At 40.5% G+C, this 16976-nt stretch overlaps 1 protein-coding gene across 2 annotated transcripts in view; it reads left to right on the top strand.

The window, feature by feature from the left end:
- The window catches only part of BRAP (BRCA1 associated protein), a 28784-nt gene extending 12084 nt beyond the window's left edge, over positions 1–16700 (top strand). Inside the window, exons 6-12 of one of the 2 annotated variants that reach the window (XM_026018805.2) lie at positions 613–761; positions 2911–2986; positions 3674–3812; positions 4180–4289; positions 6415–6504; positions 11628–11731; positions 14283–16700. In XM_026018805.2, coding sequence (XP_025874590.1) covers positions 613–761; positions 2911–2986; positions 3674–3812; positions 4180–4289; positions 6415–6504; positions 11628–11731; positions 14283–14646 — 1032 coding nt within the window. In that variant the 3' untranslated portion in view covers positions 14647–16700. Of the gene's footprint in view, positions 1–612; positions 762–2910; positions 2987–3673; positions 3813–4179; positions 4290–6414; positions 6505–11627; positions 11732–14256 lie in introns of both variants that reach the window. The other variant, XM_026018804.2, reaches the window with a different exon arrangement.
- Positions 16701–16976: the final 276 nt, after the last annotated feature.

Below are 16976 nucleotides of genomic sequence, written 5' to 3'. Positions count from 1 at the left end.
TTTTGTCTCTCTCAACCAGATTATAAGCTCTATGAGGACAGGGCCTGACTGTGTCGTTTTGGGCTTGCTCATCATCATGGCACACTCAGAGCAGTGCACATATAGCACACATTGCAAGGACTCAATTAGTATGTGCTAAATGAATAAATAAATCAGTGTTGTTGATACTATTATCACTTAGTAGAAAGTGTTAAGTTTTAATTTACTCGGTGGAAAAATCATTCTGCTCTATTCCTATTCTTTTACTCATTTGTGTGCTATTATAGCTGCAGACTCTTAGAAGTAGAGCCAGAAGTCTGGTAACACTTGAGATTCTCTGTTAAGCTTTTGGCAGCAGTCTCCCTTTCCAGAGTCAGCTCCATGAGGGCAGGAATCTGCGTTGGCATGTTCACCACCATATCCCCAGTGCCTTGCACAGTGCTGGGAATATAGAAAGTGCCACATCAATATTTGTATGGATAAAAATCTTACCAATTTAAATTATTTGCACAGAGCACAAATATTGAGAACATCCTACCAGCAGTCAAAAAGCACCAGGAAAACTAGTGTTAAAAACATGTATATTAGAACCGTGGATAAAGAGAGAGACTTATGTGAGATGTTTCCTTGTAGGGCGCCAGCCTCCCCGTGATGGACCTGACTGAGCTCCCCAAGTGCACAGTGTGTCTGGAGCGCATGGACGAGTCCGTGAATGGCATCCTTACCACGTTATGTAACCACAGCTTCCACAGCCAGTGCCTGCAGCGCTGGGACGACACCACGTGAGTGTAGGCGCTAGGCCCCCACCCTATCAAAGCCCATTTCCCATAATTTTCTCTTTGCTTGTTTGTTTTGTTTCTTAAATTTCATATTTGAGTGAAATTAGATGGTGTTTGTCTTTTCTCTCACTTATTTCACCTAGCATGACACTCCTAGTTCCATCCATGTTGTTGCAAATGGCAACATTTGATTGTTTTTTGATGGCTGAGTAATATTCCATTGTGTCTATAGATACATACACCACATCAACTTTATCTTTTCTTCTGTTGACAGACACAGGACCACTTCCATAATTTGGCTATTGTTGATAGTGCTGCTGTCAACATCAGGGCGCCCGTCTGGCCTTTCTTGATACTAAACAAAGAGATAGACTAGATCATTTAGCTTTCTCTTAGGAAATCCAGAGCCTCCTTTTCTGTGACAAGAACTTCATCTTCTTCCTGCTAATTTTCTTTTCTTGGTTTTATTTACTCAGTTGGGTAAGAAATGAAACTAGTTATATCTTTTTTTTTTAAGATTTTATTTTTATTTATTCATGAGAGAGAGAGAGAGAGGCAGAGACACAGGCAGAGGGAGAAGCAGGCTCCACGCAGGGAGCCTGATGTGGGACTCGATCCCAGGACTCCAGGATCACGCCCTGGGCCGAAGGGAGACACTAAACCGCTGAGCCACCCAGGGATCCCCGAAACTAGTTATATCTTAAGCATTCGTCTTGGTGCCAGTCATAATTAGTTTCAACTACAACCAACTTTCTATCATTTTTGCCCATGAAAAAGCATTTGTTACTGGTACTTAGTGTTTCTTTGTCTTGAGTATAACAGAAAGGCATTAATGGGTTTTTTAAATGCCTTTTCTCCCCCCAGGTTTATTGAAGTATAATTGGTCACCGAAAGTTGTATATATTTAGGGGTGCCTAGCCGGCCCATTCAGTAGACTGTGCGACTTGTTCTTGGGGTCATGAGTTCAAGCCCCATGTTTGGGGTGGAGGATACTTAAAAATAAAATCTTTTTTTTTTTTCTTTTTGTAAGATTTTATTTATTCACAAGAGACACAGAGAGAGAGAGGCAGAACATAGGCAGAGGGAGGAGAAGCAGGCTCCATTCAGGGAGCCTGATGTGGGACTTGATCCTGGGACTCCAGGATCATGCCCTGAGCTAAAGGCAGATGCTCAACCAGTGACCCACCCAGGCATCCCTTAAAAATAAAATCTTAAAAAGAAATTGTATATATTTAAAATGTACAACCTGATGACTCAGCATACATATACATTATGAAATATTCACAACCAACCCAATAAACATATTTTACCTTATACTTTTACCATTTTCCCTTTTTTGTCTCTGTGTGTGTATGTGCTAAGAACACCCAGAGTTGATCTACTTAGCAAATTTCCAAAACAGTATGATATTATCAACTATAGTCACATTGATGAACGCCACTTCTCCAGAATTGATTGATCATGCATAACTGAAACCTTGTAACCTTTGACCAATATCTCCTGATTGCCACCCTTCCCCCAGACCCTGGTATCCATCTCCCTTTCTACTCTCTCTTTCTGTGAGTTTGCCTTCAGTGCCATTTTAATTGACTCTTTATAAATGGAAACTTGAGTACGTAGCACTGGGTATTCTCTTCCACATGTTCATTTTATGGTAAAATGTCACGTGCATTTCAGGAAGTATATGAACTTTTTGGGGGTGAAATTTATTATAGATTTTCGTTCTAACTCTTGGGAGCAACCCAAAAGAGGACAGAGTACATTCTGAGTGATTTAGATCTTTGGGAAATGGGCATAATATAGATTGCTTCAGGTAAAAATACCTTATGGATAACCAGATGTAAAATTAACAATTTATCTCAAGTCTCTAATTCTAACCGGTACATATTTAGTTCTTTAAGCTTTAGACAGAAGAGTAGAAGGCATGAAGCAGATCAAGGCTCCTTACTTTTCTTCTTTATCAAAATTTTGTATTTTTTTCATTTTGTTTGAGGATAACTTGCAAGTGTTCTTTGAGTGGTAGCCTTAGTTATGATGTTTAACCATAAAGTATGTAAGAGACTGAAGATTTCACATGCAGTTTTTGACTTGGTTCTGTAACAGCTGTCTCTTGTGTTTCATGTGTACTGTTCTGGTTTGGTGTCCTGGACAGGTGTCCTGTCTGCCGGTACTGCCAAACGCCAGAGCCAGTAGAAGAGAATAAGTGTTTCGAGTGTGGTGTGCAGGAAGTAAGTACTGGCTGGCTGCTGGGAAAGAATAGTGAGCACTGCTTTAATGGTCTGGGGTTTGCTTCTGCCCTGTGTGGTTTAAATTATTTTCAATCCTTAAAAAAAAAAAAAAAAAATTCTTTTCAGTCCTTTTTCCAACTGATTCTTTTTTTCTTTTTGTCTAGGGTCAGGCAAGAAATACAAATAAACTATTTTATACTCCTGAGCAAAATACACTCTTTTTATTCTTTGTGGGGTTTTTTGTTTTTTGTTTGTTTTTTTTAAAGATTTTATTTATTTATTCATGAGAGAGACAGAGAGAGAGAGGCAGAGACATAGGCAGAGAGAGAGGTAGGCTCCATGCAGGGAGCCCGATGTGGGACTCGATCCCGGACTCCAGGACCACGCCCTGGGCCGAAGGCAGGCACAAAACCGCTGAGCCATCCAGGGATCCCCTTATTCTTTGTTTTTTAAAAGGGACTAGACTTTCCTTGATAAATTGGGAATATTTGTTTTGCTCTCTACTTAGAAGAACAAGAAAATGATTGACCCCATAAACATTCTTGCTTTTTGGGTTTTAAACATATTTATTCAAAACTTTTGTAGAAAGAACTGAGCTTCATTCTGTGTTAGGCTCCTTCCCACTCAGAGTGACCCAGGTCATGTATTTTTGTATAACTCATGAAGATCTTACCTTCTTTGTGGCAGAACCTATGGATTTGCTTGATATGTGGCCACATAGGATGTGGACGGTATGTAAGTCGACATGCTTATAAGCACTTTGAGGAAACGCAGCACACGTATGCCATGCAGCTCACCAACCATCGAGTCTGGGACTATGCCGGAGGTGAACACTGTTGTCATTTTCTAATTTGGATTCATCCTGCATGACCATCTCTCCCTCGGAACCTCTCTGCTTTCTCTCCCAGCTTGAAATCTTCCTGACAGCTGAGGCAAACTCAAATTCTCACGGTGCCCCATAGGGCGCTATTTCCTACAAATGACCTGAATTGCACATTATAAAGAGAGTTAACACTTCCATACTTGCCCTCTCACTCTTAAACTCAAATGGCTTAGCTCACTTGTACAGAAGTATTGCAAGGCATTTAATTTAGAACCTGTAAAAAAAAATTTTATCAGAGTTAAAAGTGTATGCAGACCCTTTTCATTGTGGAGAAACAAGCCTTGGTTGATGCATTCTTTCTTTTCTTTAGATAACTATGTCCATCGACTGGTTGCAAGTAAAACAGATGGGAAAATAGTACAGTATGAATGTGAGGGTGATACTTGCCAGGAAGAGAAAATAGATGCCTTACAGTTAGAGGTAAGACACATAATTAGTAATTACTTTTTTTTTTTTTTTTTTTTTACTGCTTCTTACAGTCCTAACTTAAAAGTTCTATCATTACTGCAAAGGATTGTTAAAATATTTTTATTCTGTCTGATTTTCTTCTTTGAAAGTCTAAATCTTTGCCTTATTATTTTGAATGAGATGTTCCTCATTATCTCAGTCTTACTATTAAGGTTGTCCTCTAGCTGCAGTAAAACTGAAAGTTAAGAATCTTCCTTTTGGCATCACAGTAGCAGCTGGAAACTGAGCAGGTCAGAATGAAGAAACTCAAGTAGTATCCTTCCATACCTGGAAAGCTTTTTAGTATATCTTGGACATTTTATGAATTAGACACTTACATACTCATAGTATGTATTTTATGAATTTGATGTCTATATACATAAAACCATTTGGGGGTATGTATATAGTTGAAGAAACAACAAAATTAGCACAATCTGATTTTTCACTGTAGCAGTACATCCCATCTACTATAAAATTGGTGTACTATAAATTTTACATTAATGAAGGGGAAATTTAACACAAGTCTTGTTTTGGTTTTTTAAAGATTATTTATTTGAGAGAGCCAAGGACATGAGTGGAGGGAGACAGAAGGAACAGGAGAGAATCTCAAGCAGACTCTGTGCTGAGTGCAGAGCCTGGGGTGGGGCTCAATTTCACAACCCTTAGATCATGACCTGAGCCAAAGGCAGACACTTAACTGATTGTGCCACCCAGGCACCCCTCAAACTGTTTTAAAAACAAGTGGCCCTTCTTCTAACCAGCATTGGGCTACCTACTCAGTGGGGAGTCTGCTTAACCCCCTCTCCCCTTTTGCTTCCTCCTACTCGTGTTCTCCCTCTCTCAAATAAAATCTAAAAAAAAAAAAAAGCTTAACCTTGGGAGGAAATGGATATTTGAAAACTTGTTCATCTCCAGACTTTTATAGTCTAACAGATTCAGTAGAATGACTTAAAATAAGGCTGGTGTTTTTACCATTAATTGTATTGATATGAACAGAGTTTAAACCGTTTACATTAAGCTTTTAGAATAAGCAACCCTTCCACATTAACTCTACATATATTCATTCAGCAAATGTTTATGGAAGGCTGCTGTCAGTAGCACACTTCCTGGTGCTGGGAGTGCAGCATTGAACAGCTCCCTGCCCTTGTGGAATGTACATTCTGGTGGCACATATACGTTCCCCCATCTATCCTTTCTCTCTTGCACCTTCATTCTCTCATTCTCTTCTCTAGCTTACAAATACATTCAGATATCTTCTAGTCTTTTAGGATAGTCCTTCTGAAATGCAGATGTGGTGTTGCCGCTCCATGGTCTGCATTTCTCAACATAATATCCTAGAGCCTTCGATAAGGCTCCATCTGTCCCTACCTTGCATCCTTGCCTCATTGATGTTACTCCTTTATCTTAACGAGATCCTGAATGTCCACAGCTCACAACTGGGTCCAGTAGTTCTCTGGAATTATATTTTACGCATCTCCTCCTGTCTGTCGAGAGCCCTCCCAAATCTCTCCTTCTCTCAGAAGTCCTTATAAGTCATCTGTCCTTTCTCAGGCTTACACAGCACCATTCATTCATTCATGCAGTCAGGTAGCCAACATTTCTTGATATCCACCGTGTGCCAGGCACTGGGGCTACAGAAATAAAGGTAGAGCCCTCACTTTCAAAGAGTTGATGGCCTTGTCAGGGAGACCTGGTGATTGAGTGCTGTTAATGATGATAGCCGCTATACTAAGGGAGCTGAGAGGACCGCTTAACCCAAGACTAGGACGGACAGGGACAGCTTCCTGGAGGGGGTGAGCCGATTTGAGTTATACTTTGATTTAAAAGCCTGTGGTTCTTAAAAGTTAGCTTGAACAGAAGCTTATTTGTTCATGTATATTTCTCTGCTTGCTTGTCCAGACTAGATGGTAAGCCCCAGGACAGGAGTGTAATTGACATCTCTGCATTCCCCCGGTTTGTTGAGTAGAGTATAACCAACATACAATACACATTCTGATGGTTACACTCTCTCTTCAATAGGTAATTAAAAGTCCAGTTTTAATTGAATTTAAGAAACCACAGTGATTTATGTTTTGGTGTCTGTTCTCTATGTTTCTAGTATTCGTATTTACTAACAAGCCAGCTGGAATCTCAGCGAATCTACTGGGAAAACAAGATAGTTCGGATAGAGAAGGACACAGCAGAGGAAGTAAGTTTCTGGTTTGTCGCTGCTTACGTGCCACATGGCAGGGCTATCTGATGTTAGGGTGGGGGAAGGCAGAACCTAAGAAAAGAGGAATGCTGGAATCTTCCTTTGTCTGATACAGAGACAGGGAATTGTTTTGTCTCTAAAAAGAAACCTTTGTTATACGTCAGTTATATCTCAGTAAACCAGGGTGGGCGGGGTGGGGGGGGGGGATGCGGTGTGCAGAGAAAAGAAAGAAAACAAGAATTTGGAATCCGTTGGCTCGCCCCAGTAATCTAACTTTAGATCAGAATTCCAGAAAGAAGTGGTTAAAAACATGAATCATCGTTCTTTACAGACATAGCCCCTGAAGGCAGTATCAGGCAACAAGAAATTCTAGACCACAATAAGAATGAAATTAGTCAAAAAGAGGAAAAGGAAGAGACAAAAATAGGCTGTTGCAAATGCAGCCAACTGAGCATTATTTTAGAAGGGAGGGAAGCCAGCATATATTCTCACCTACAATCAGTAAATCAAGAAGAATGGATTAAAATTGTATGCTGAACTTGGTATTACACTAAATATGACAGGAAGAAATTAAATACCTGCTATACCCTAAGAAATGAAAACTTGGATTTAAAGGCTTAAGTATTTTTGATTGGGGAGAGATGTGTTTATTTGTTAACTTCAATCAGGTTTTCTAGTGCTTTGTGCAATTCCATTAAAAAAATAGAAGTATATACACGAGGGCTTGTAATTCGAGTCTGCCAGTTGGTTTGTCAGCTTGAGAACAGCTGCTTTGAGGAGCTGCATGTGGGCTTCTGCAGCAGTAAGATGGTGCTGAGCTCTTCAAAATCGCAGAGAAGAGGGACGCCTGGGTGGCTCAGCGCTTTAGTGCCTGCCTTCAGCTCAGGGCGTGATCCTGGAGTCCCGGGATCGAGTCCCGCATCGGGCTCCCTGCATGGAGCCTGCTTCTCCCTCTGCCTGTGTCTCTGCCTCTCTCAATCTCTCTCTCTCTCTCATGAATAAATAAAATCTTAAAAAGAAAAAATCACAGAAGAAAAGAAAGCAGAGGCGCTAGAGCTTCAATGATTCCCGTGGTGCCTTGTTTGTGTAGGGCAGAGGTTTTTGGATTTTAACAAAATGCTTTAAAGAAGATGCCATTCACTACTCCAGCAGATAAAAGAGAAAAGTGGTATGATTTTGGTGGAAACCCAGATGGAGGTCCCAGGGCTTCACTTGCTTGATTTTCCAGTTGTCTCCAGTGTAGACAAGGAAACCTGACAGTTCCAAAGAAAGGAGTTTGAAAACGTGTGAGCTTCTGAGGCTTTGTGTATAATGGGGCTCCAAGAACCTTTCTCAGGTTCTGGGACGGTGTTCATAATTCACTGATCCTCTTAGTATTAAATATAGGCTTTTAAGTTTTTTAAATGATTATTTTAGTTACTTTGTGAGTTCCCAGCAATACCTAGACCTTCAGATAGGGGCTGCAGAGCCAGGCTTGGGTCTCATCTGTGGGGTAGCTAGGATTATTCTGGAACTAAGCAGGCAGGGCCAGGCTTACACATATGCCAGGCCCCTTGGCCCCAGTTTCTGGATATGCCTATGAATGAGGAGAAATCGGGCTTCTAAAATTAAGGCTCAGCACCAGTTTTAACATGATCTTTGGTTAAAAGGTCTTGATGTAGGTCTCATAAAACCTTCCAAGTGATGAGAGTGCTTTTCCAGAGGCACTCAACATCACTTGATGTGCTAGTTCTGAATAGGGCTTGATTGGAGTACATATGGGAAGAACATGCCTCCCATAGCACTCTGGAGGCAGAGCACAGGTCGCTGCCACTTGGGTGTCAAGTTAGTAAGTCCCAGGGAGGAGCAGTGGCAACTCCGTGCAGCCTTAGTAATGGTTTTTTTGCACAAGGGATATACCTAAAGTGCTTCACACAGACCCTTGCAAGCTTAGCTTAGGGTCCTTCCACCTTTTAAGATTCTTTAGGATTAACTGCATTCCCTAACAAATGCCCATGAAAAGCAAGTCAAGGGGCAGGAAAACTAAACACTGAAACTTGTGTTTCCTTTTACATAGGGGTAAGATGGAGGCAAGGGCAATCCTACATAAAAAGCTGGGAGAGCTTGAAAAGAATGTTTTGTTTTCTTAACAAATGTCACTTATCCATAAGTTAATGGGTGGTGTAAGCTTTTTTTTCCTGCCACTGTCCTACTTTTGACAGGTTCTCTGTCCATTGGCACCTCAGGCAGGAGATCATGTGCAGGGAGAAACAGTAACAGACCATGGGTTTCACTGACGGAGATTCTTGTTCATGGGCCTCATTGTGGACTTCAGTTACAACACTCTTCCTGCTCTACCCCCACCATGCTTTAGGTAGTGTAATTATTATAGCATGTGAGAGTCTGTTCTGGAAGCTCACGTCCACTCGAAAGTTCTTGTTTCAGTGGAGCTATGTATGAAGAACATTGAGCAGTCAGGACAGGTGAATTCCCCTAAAGATCCCTCTTTTCTTATTGGACTTGTAGCGCCATGTACATCAGTATTTTTCTAGTTGTGGATTGTGAAATGAGTTTGGTGGAGTGCAGCTGGCATTTTTATTAAACAGGATAGGATAGATGTAAAATACCAGAGTGTATTATCATGTTTAATATTGTTTTGTGAAACTCTTCTGTCAGTTGTATGTATATATGTATATGGAGTGTTTCTTACTGTGGGCTCATGGTTAGAAATGTCTTAAAAAACACTAGTTTAAACCATCATAACAGGGATCCCTGGGTGGCGCAGTGGTTTGGCGCCTGCCTTTGGCCCAGGGCGCGATCCTGGAGACCCGGGATCGAATCCCACGTCGGGCTCCCGGTGCATGGAGCCTGCTTCTCCCTCTGCCTGTGTCTCTGCCTCTCTCTCTCTCTCTGTGACTATCATAAATAAAAAAAATAAAAAAAAAAAAAAAAAAAAAAAAAAAAAAAAAAAAAAAAATTAAAAATAAACCATCATAACATTTGTCTATAATAATATTAAAAACCTTTTTGAGGTTACTTGGTTATTTTTCATCTTGATTTAAGTGTGTTCAGCCTAAGTATCTTCAGTGAGCAAAACATACACAGTTTCATTACTTTCGATAGTGATTTTTGTCCTTTCCAATTTCCCTAAACTAACAGGAATCAGTTTAGGAGAAAATGTACAACGGATCTAGTGGTCTTTTATTTTAAAATAATATTGGCGGGGCACCTGGGTGGCTTAGTGGTTGAATGTCTGCCTTTGGCTTAGGTCATGATCATGGGGTCCTGGAATCTAGTTCCACGTCGGGCTCCCCATAGGGAGCCTGCTTCTCCCTCTGTCTGTGTCTCTGCCTCTCTCTCCCTGTGTCTCTCATGGATAAATAAAATCTTTTTTAAAAAATAAAAATAATATTGGGGAGGAAATTAATACCAAACTAGAATTAGAGCAATTTTTAAGTTATTTTTTTATGACATAGAGGAATCTTCCTCTAATTGTGTGTTCTTCCACCTTAACAGAAGTTGGCTATAACATTAATTTCTACAGTTATTTTCTTATTATTTAAAAATAAAAACAGTGCTATTAAATATCTAGGTAGGCCATATGGCAGGTTTTTAAAAGAAAGTACTAAAAGCAGTGGCCCTTTTTCTAACATGATGAACATTTTGCAGAGAGTTTACATCTGCCCAGAGGTCATTTTTTCCTTTGCTGTACAGCTATGGCCTGCAGTGTAGTACAGGGAGGTTTAGAACTTGGCTCTGGGAACACCTGAGTGGCTTCTGCCTTCAGCTCAGGTCATGATCCTGGAGTCTTGGGATTGAGTCCCACATCAGGTTCCCTGCAGGGAGCCTGATGCCTATGTCTCTGCCTCTCTCTGTCTCTCTCATGAATAAATAAATAAAATCTTTAGGGGATCCCTGGGTGGCTCAGCAGTTTGGCGCTTGCCTCCGGCCCGGGGCGTGGTCCTGGAGTCCTGGATTGAGTCCCACATCGAGCTCCCTGCATGGAGCCTGCTTCTCCCTCTGCCTGTGTCTCTGTCTCTCCCTCTCTCTGTGTATCTCATGAATAAATAAATAAAATCTTAAAAAAAAAAAATGAATAAATAAATAAAATCTTTAAAAAATAAAAAACAAAAGAACTTGGCTCTGGACCCAGATTTGGGGTCCAGTCTTGGACTCTCCATGCTCTAGTTGGGTGACATTGGGCAGATTGCCTCACCTTTCTGTAAGCCTGTTTCTTTATTTTTATTTTTATTCTTTTTAAGCCTGTTTCTTTAAAAAGTTGCCACATTAAAGACTCTGGCTTCTTATATAAAGGAGATACTGCTTTCAAAACACCTGGCTGGTATGTGGGCCATATGACTTAAATTCTCAGTCCTTTTCAGTCCCTGTTATTACTGCCGCACGATCCACCCAGCCTCACAACTGCTCCTTCCCACCTAGTCTTTGCTCTTTGTCCTTATGCCAGTAGAGTTCAGGCAGTTGTGTAGAGTGTCAGACCGGAGTGAATCCAATGTCTACTTATCTGGACTTCAGAAGACTCTTGATTTCCCACACAAAATACACCAGAATTTTAAAATTCTCTTCAGTTTTTAAGACAATGTAACATGAAATTGTTCTCTCTATATTATACTTACAAGTGAACTCAGAACAAGAATCCCTTATGTTCCATGTGGCCTTGTGGTACATGAGAAAATTAATGAGTTTGCAGGGGGTCCCAAACAGTTAAAATCAGTTATCACCATTTTCATTTTCTTAAATTAGTTTGTTAGATTATTTAGATAGTAATTTTTGAAATGTGATCTCAGGAGGAGAAAAAAAAGTTAAAAGGGGGACCCTCTGCTCTTGCCTTTGACAATCTATCTCCTGCTCCACTAGCTGAAGCTCTTCCTTTTGAGTTTTTTGGCTTGACATTCAGCTGCTCCTAATCTCTTGTTCATCCTGGTATAGATTAGAAGGAGGGGAAAAAAGGACTAGTCAAAATGTTTATTTCCACGACAGATTCTTTCAAATGATTGTCTCACATTTTCTTTGGTTTTTTGAAGTTATAGACAGGTGATTGGAGAAACATTGGTGACATTAGCCCCAAAGACCACATAACTATGCCTCTGTGAAGTGAAACTGACTTCTGTTTGCCCTTCCAGATTAACAACATGAAGACCAAATTTAAAGAAACAATTGAGAAATGTGATAATCTGGAGCACAGACTAAATGATCTCCTAAAGGAAAAGCAGTCTGTGGAAAGAAAGTAAGTGTAATTAGTCTGTTTTAATTAGCTTTTTCATTGTAACAGGCTCATAAACAGGTAATCTCCTTCATTCCTGTGGAAACACTTTCCACGTGTGTCTATCACTAGGTTGTCGGGGTCTCCCTATATATGGAGCAAACTTATTGTGACTTCCTGTTTTTTTTTTTGTTTTTTTTTTTTAAAAACTCCAGAGTTTCATGTCAGATGGACGTGGTGTGGAATGCAGTGCTCTCCCCTGACATCTGTGCTTATTGTCTGTATAAATATCTTTCCTTTTTGCCTGTAGAAAGCAACTGCCTTGTGCTCAGAGTTGCAGCTTCTCTGAGCCATGTGGCTGAGAACTGGCAGTTAGGAGAGAAACTGTGTCTAAGCTGGAGATGGTGTGTACTCCCGCCTCAGACAGGAATTAAAGGCCAGACTTGTTGACTGGAGCGAAAAGCTAAAGAACAGCATGGCAAGAATGTACTCTACTACTGTTCTAGCAGAAGATGATTGCTGCTGATTGAAATTCTCTTTCTAGTTTAAGTACACTCTGGCAGCCTGGGTGGCTCAGCAGATTAGCGCCGCCTTCAGCCCAAGGCATGATCCTGGAGACCTGGGATGGAGTCCCACGTCGGGCTCCCTGCATGGAGCCTGCTTCTCCCTCTGCTTGTGTTTCTGCCTCTGTCTCTCTCTCTGATTCTCATGAATTAATAAATAAAATCTTAAAAAAAAAAAAAAGTACACTCACAAAAAATAACTTTTTTTTTTTTTTTTTTTTTTTTTTACCTCCAGACAAATGGATAAAAAAGAAATTTAGGAGGATAACTTTAAAAGGTGTGTGTGTGTGTGTGTGTGTGTGTGTTTTAAATAAACCTTTACTCTGGATTTACAGAGGCTGCCACGATAGTGCAGAGTTCCCATTTACTCTTCACCTGTTTTCCCGCTTGTCAAAAGTTGGGGTTATTTTAATAGGTTTTTTTTTTTCTTTTTTATTGTGGCAAAAATCTATAGCACACAAAATTTGTCACTTTAACTATAAGTGTATAATTCAGTGACATGAAGTGGCATTCACAATATGCTACCGTCACTACTATCTGTTTCAAAATTTTTTCATCACCCACAACACTCTTTACCAAAGTTTTGTTTTTTCTTTTAAATATATATTTTTTTTAAGTAATCTCTGTACCCACCATGGAGCTCAAACTTACAGCCCTGATATCAAGAGTTGATGTTCTACTGACTGAGCCAGCCTGGTGCCCGAAGGTGGTGGTGGGTGGTGGTGATTTTTAACTATTGTAAAGCAACATTATGGCATTAATAGAAATTAAAATATTCTCCTATACTTTCATCTCCCTAACAAACTCTGTGAAATAATTAAAACTGAAAGTTTTTTTCCCATCCTGTAGATTTTGCTATCATCTATGTACTGGTTACCCCCTATTAATTAACAGTGCCAGTGAATATTTACTCTTCCAAATCTTTTGCTGTACCTGTATCAACATCTCACATAATCTTTTTTCTAGAAAAATAGAATAATATTAGGTACTCTGGTAAAATACTCTGTTTTGGAGATTTTTCTTTTCTTACAGGCACATCTAGATCTCTCTTGATCTTCATAGCAGCTGCACAGTATTCCATTGTCTGGAGGTCCTGTAATAATTTTAACCAGTCCCTATTGATGTATGTTTAAGTTGTCTCAAGTTTTAGACTGCTATAATAATACAGAATATATTCTGTAGGATAAATTCCTAGAATAAGTGAGGCAGAGGGCATGTGAAATTTTGATATTTTTTTTAAGATTTTATTTATTCATGAGAGAGAAAGAGAGGCAGAGACATAGGCAGAGGGAGAAGCAGTCTTCATGTAGGGAGTCCAATGTGGGACTCGATCCCGCACCCCAGGATCATGCCCTGAGCTAAATGCAGATGCTCAACTGCAGAGTCACCCAGGCGTCCCGAAATTTTGATTTTTATAGGTATCGCCAAGTGGACTTCCAAAGAGTTTGTGCCAGTTCACGCTCCAGAACCAATGCATGGAATTTCTTTTCCCACGTCTGAGCTCTTTGGCATTCTGATACATAAAAATGGTATCTCAGATGGTGTTTTAATTTGTAATTCTTATGATTAATTTTGAGTATCAAAAATAGGACACTCCCTATTCTTGAAAACTCTCCACCAGCAAATGTAGTGAGGTCAGAGCACTTGACTCTCTGAGAATGTTCCTTTTCCTCATAACTTCTTTATTGTAGTAGCTGTTATTTCTAAGCCACAGACTACAAAACAGAGAAGCAGTAGATGTTTTACCATGAATCACAGAGTCATTTCTGCAAATGAAAAATTTCTGATGCTTAGAAAAATTTTCTTGAAGCTATGCTGTTAACTGGAGCAAAATCCTTGCTTTGTATAGCTATTGCAATGGCACCAAACCAGTGTCCTTCCATCACAGGAGGGAAGAGTCCAGTCCCTAAATGGACTCTGAGATCACAGCACTTCTGTTCAATCCCAGAGCCGAAAGGGGACAGTGTCAGCAAATGAAAATCATAGTTTTGTCTTCCTTTATTTTGCAAAAGGTGCACTCAACTAAACATGAAGGTGGCCAAACTCACCACAGAGCTCAAAGAGGAGCAGGAAATGAACAAGTGTTTGCGAGCCAACCAAGTCCTCCTGCAGAACAAACTAAAGGAGGAGGAGAGGGTGTTGAAGGAGACCTGTGACCAGAAGGATCTACAGATCACCGAGATCCAGGAGCAGCTGCGTGATGTCATGTTCTACCTGGAGGCCCAGCAGAAGATCAACCACCTGCCGGCCGAGACTAGGCAGGAAATCCAGGAAGGACAGATCAACATTGCCATGGCCTCGGCCTCCAGCCCCGCTTCCTCAGGGGGCAGTGGGAAGCTGCCCTCCAGGAAAGGCCGCAGCAAGAGGGGCAAATGACCTCTGGGAAACGGGTGTCCCTGAGACTGTTTTCCCTGGCACAGCAAGGGCATGCTGGGGCTTCAGCTAAATGTGAGAGTGGGCCGTCAATAAGTACCAGTGAGGATGGAGCCACCGTGGTTTGGACCTTTTCTTTGCTAGTGTGTGGTGTAGTAAATGCAGGGGTTGATGGCTAGGAGAGCTGATGGAAATGGGCTGTGTTAAAAGGTGGCTGCTGTTTTCAACCGTAATAGCTCACTAACCTCAGACATTCTAATGACCATTTTGCCTTCCTACTGATAGAAGCCCCAGCTCTGCTGTGCATTTTTCTGTTGTATTTATTGAGTTGGTGTATTTTACATTCAGTTCTGGGATCGGTTCGAGGTGGCGTTTTTTGTTTGTTTGTTTTTGGTAACCTCAAAGGTAACATTACCTGAGGTCTTAGCAGCTGCTTTAAAGAGAGGTTTGCGCTGGCCGCTGAGGATTTATGGAAATTCCCTAGCCATTAGTCTCACGTCATTGTCATCCGTCCGTGTCTGGGAGTTGAAGAATTGGTTGAATGTCACATGAAAAGAGGATGGGCCTGTAAGCCTTTAGTCACTAGCCTGTCCCGAGCAGCCATCTATTGCTCCAGGGCTAGTCAGGAAAAACAAACAACCCATGTGCGGCAAGCTCAGCAGACCCAGTGTAGGAAAAATAGTGGCGCTTCTATTTATTTTTGACAACTCCACGCCACATTATGAACCTCAAGTAAGGAGGAGGCCAAATGGTTGCTCTAAGACTCAACTCTTAGAGTGGATTTCCTAGCATCTAGCAAGAATCAGCAGGCAGATTTATCATCCATGTGAAAATGCAGAGTGAGGCCTCTGACTAGCTGATTGTGTATTTTGCTGGGATCAGTGTTTTCTGGATGTTTACAAAAGATTGGGCTGCATGTTCAGGTTGCGGCTAGAGGGAGCTTGGGCAGATTTTCAATTACGCTTTCAAGATACAACCAAAGGCTGTTTCTAAATCTGAAAATTAGAATTTTAACAGAGCCTCTTTAAAACAGTCATGTTTTAAAGTGCTTGTTGCAAGCCAACAAAGGGGCTGTGTACTCTATCTAGAAACCTTAATGTCAAGTAATTCATAATACGCAGTAATTGAGCAAAGTTAAAGTAAAGCCCGTGTTGGAATTTAGGTTCCAAAAGAGGTAGCTGGTTTGGTTAACAAGCGATATTTTTAAATGATGGGGTTTGTTTTCTGCTTTAGAGTTAGCCAGAGTTTTCAAATGATCACATTTTAAAATTGTTTTTTAGCCTATGGTTAGGCCTCATCTTCATTAGCCTGAACGTCTTACATGTTACTTGTTAGCACACAAACTGTATTGTTAATCGCCATCTGTTTTTGTGGGATGTGCTGTAGCATTTCCCAAAAAAACCTCACCTGTAACTTTGCAAAATGAATGTACTCAGACATTCTCAATTTTTACTTGGGGCAGACCAACTCTTTAAGTCCCCTTTGGACTTATATATACAGATATCCTAAAGCAAGAGTGGGAATGTAAAGCATAACCTAATTCTCTTTCCTATAGAGATTCTATTTTATTTAAAATCTATTTTTACACTAGTTAGAATCCTGCTTTTTGGCCAAGTACTTGTCTTGCATGTCTGACCTTGCAGAAGCTGGGGTGGATCGTAGCATACTAATTAAGAGAATTAGAAGTAATTTACAAAGCTTGCTCGCTCCTCATTTTCCCATGATCACCTCCATCAAGCAGCCCTACCACCAGCTGGGAGAACAGAGATTTTCAGTACAGGTGGGATAAATGCTCTGAAAGTCTGTGCCCAGAGGAATGAGCAAATAGGCAGATGTTTCCAAACTACTTAAAGGTTTAAAATTTTTTTCCAGAAATAAAGAATCTTATCAAGATATATTAAGAAAATGTTTTTGAAAAAGGTCAGAGTCATGTTTGAATTTGACAAAATTACATAAGATACTGTTAGTGTTTTCTTCAGGATGGAAATGAACCACTTAATATATCCGTACTACCCTGAACAGTGAACTTGCATTAAAATAACCAGACTTTGAAATGATTCTGCCCTGTGTGAAATTTGTGTCTCTCTGATTGACATTTGTTTGGGAGCTTGTATCTATAACCTAAGAAAGTGTCAGTGACCTGGATTTAAAGGAAGCATTAAGAACCTTCCCCTCAACAATATAGTAAACTAGATTATTCATCTTCCCACCCTTTGCTCCAGCTTCCCGAACTAATAAAAGGTAGCTGAACCAGATACAGAATAAGGAAAATGATCTGAATTTAGGGGCTCAGGAAAGGCTGAGACTCCGCACACAACTCTTCTGCAAACGGA

Source organism: Vulpes vulpes, chromosome 10 (genome assembly GCF_048418805.1).
Source record: "Vulpes vulpes isolate BD-2025 chromosome 10, VulVul3, whole genome shotgun sequence".
Classification (NCBI taxonomy): Eukaryota; Metazoa; Chordata; class Mammalia; order Carnivora; family Canidae; genus Vulpes; species Vulpes vulpes.
Note: the sequence above shows the minus strand (reverse complement) of the source record. Positions and strands in the feature narration are given on the sequence as shown.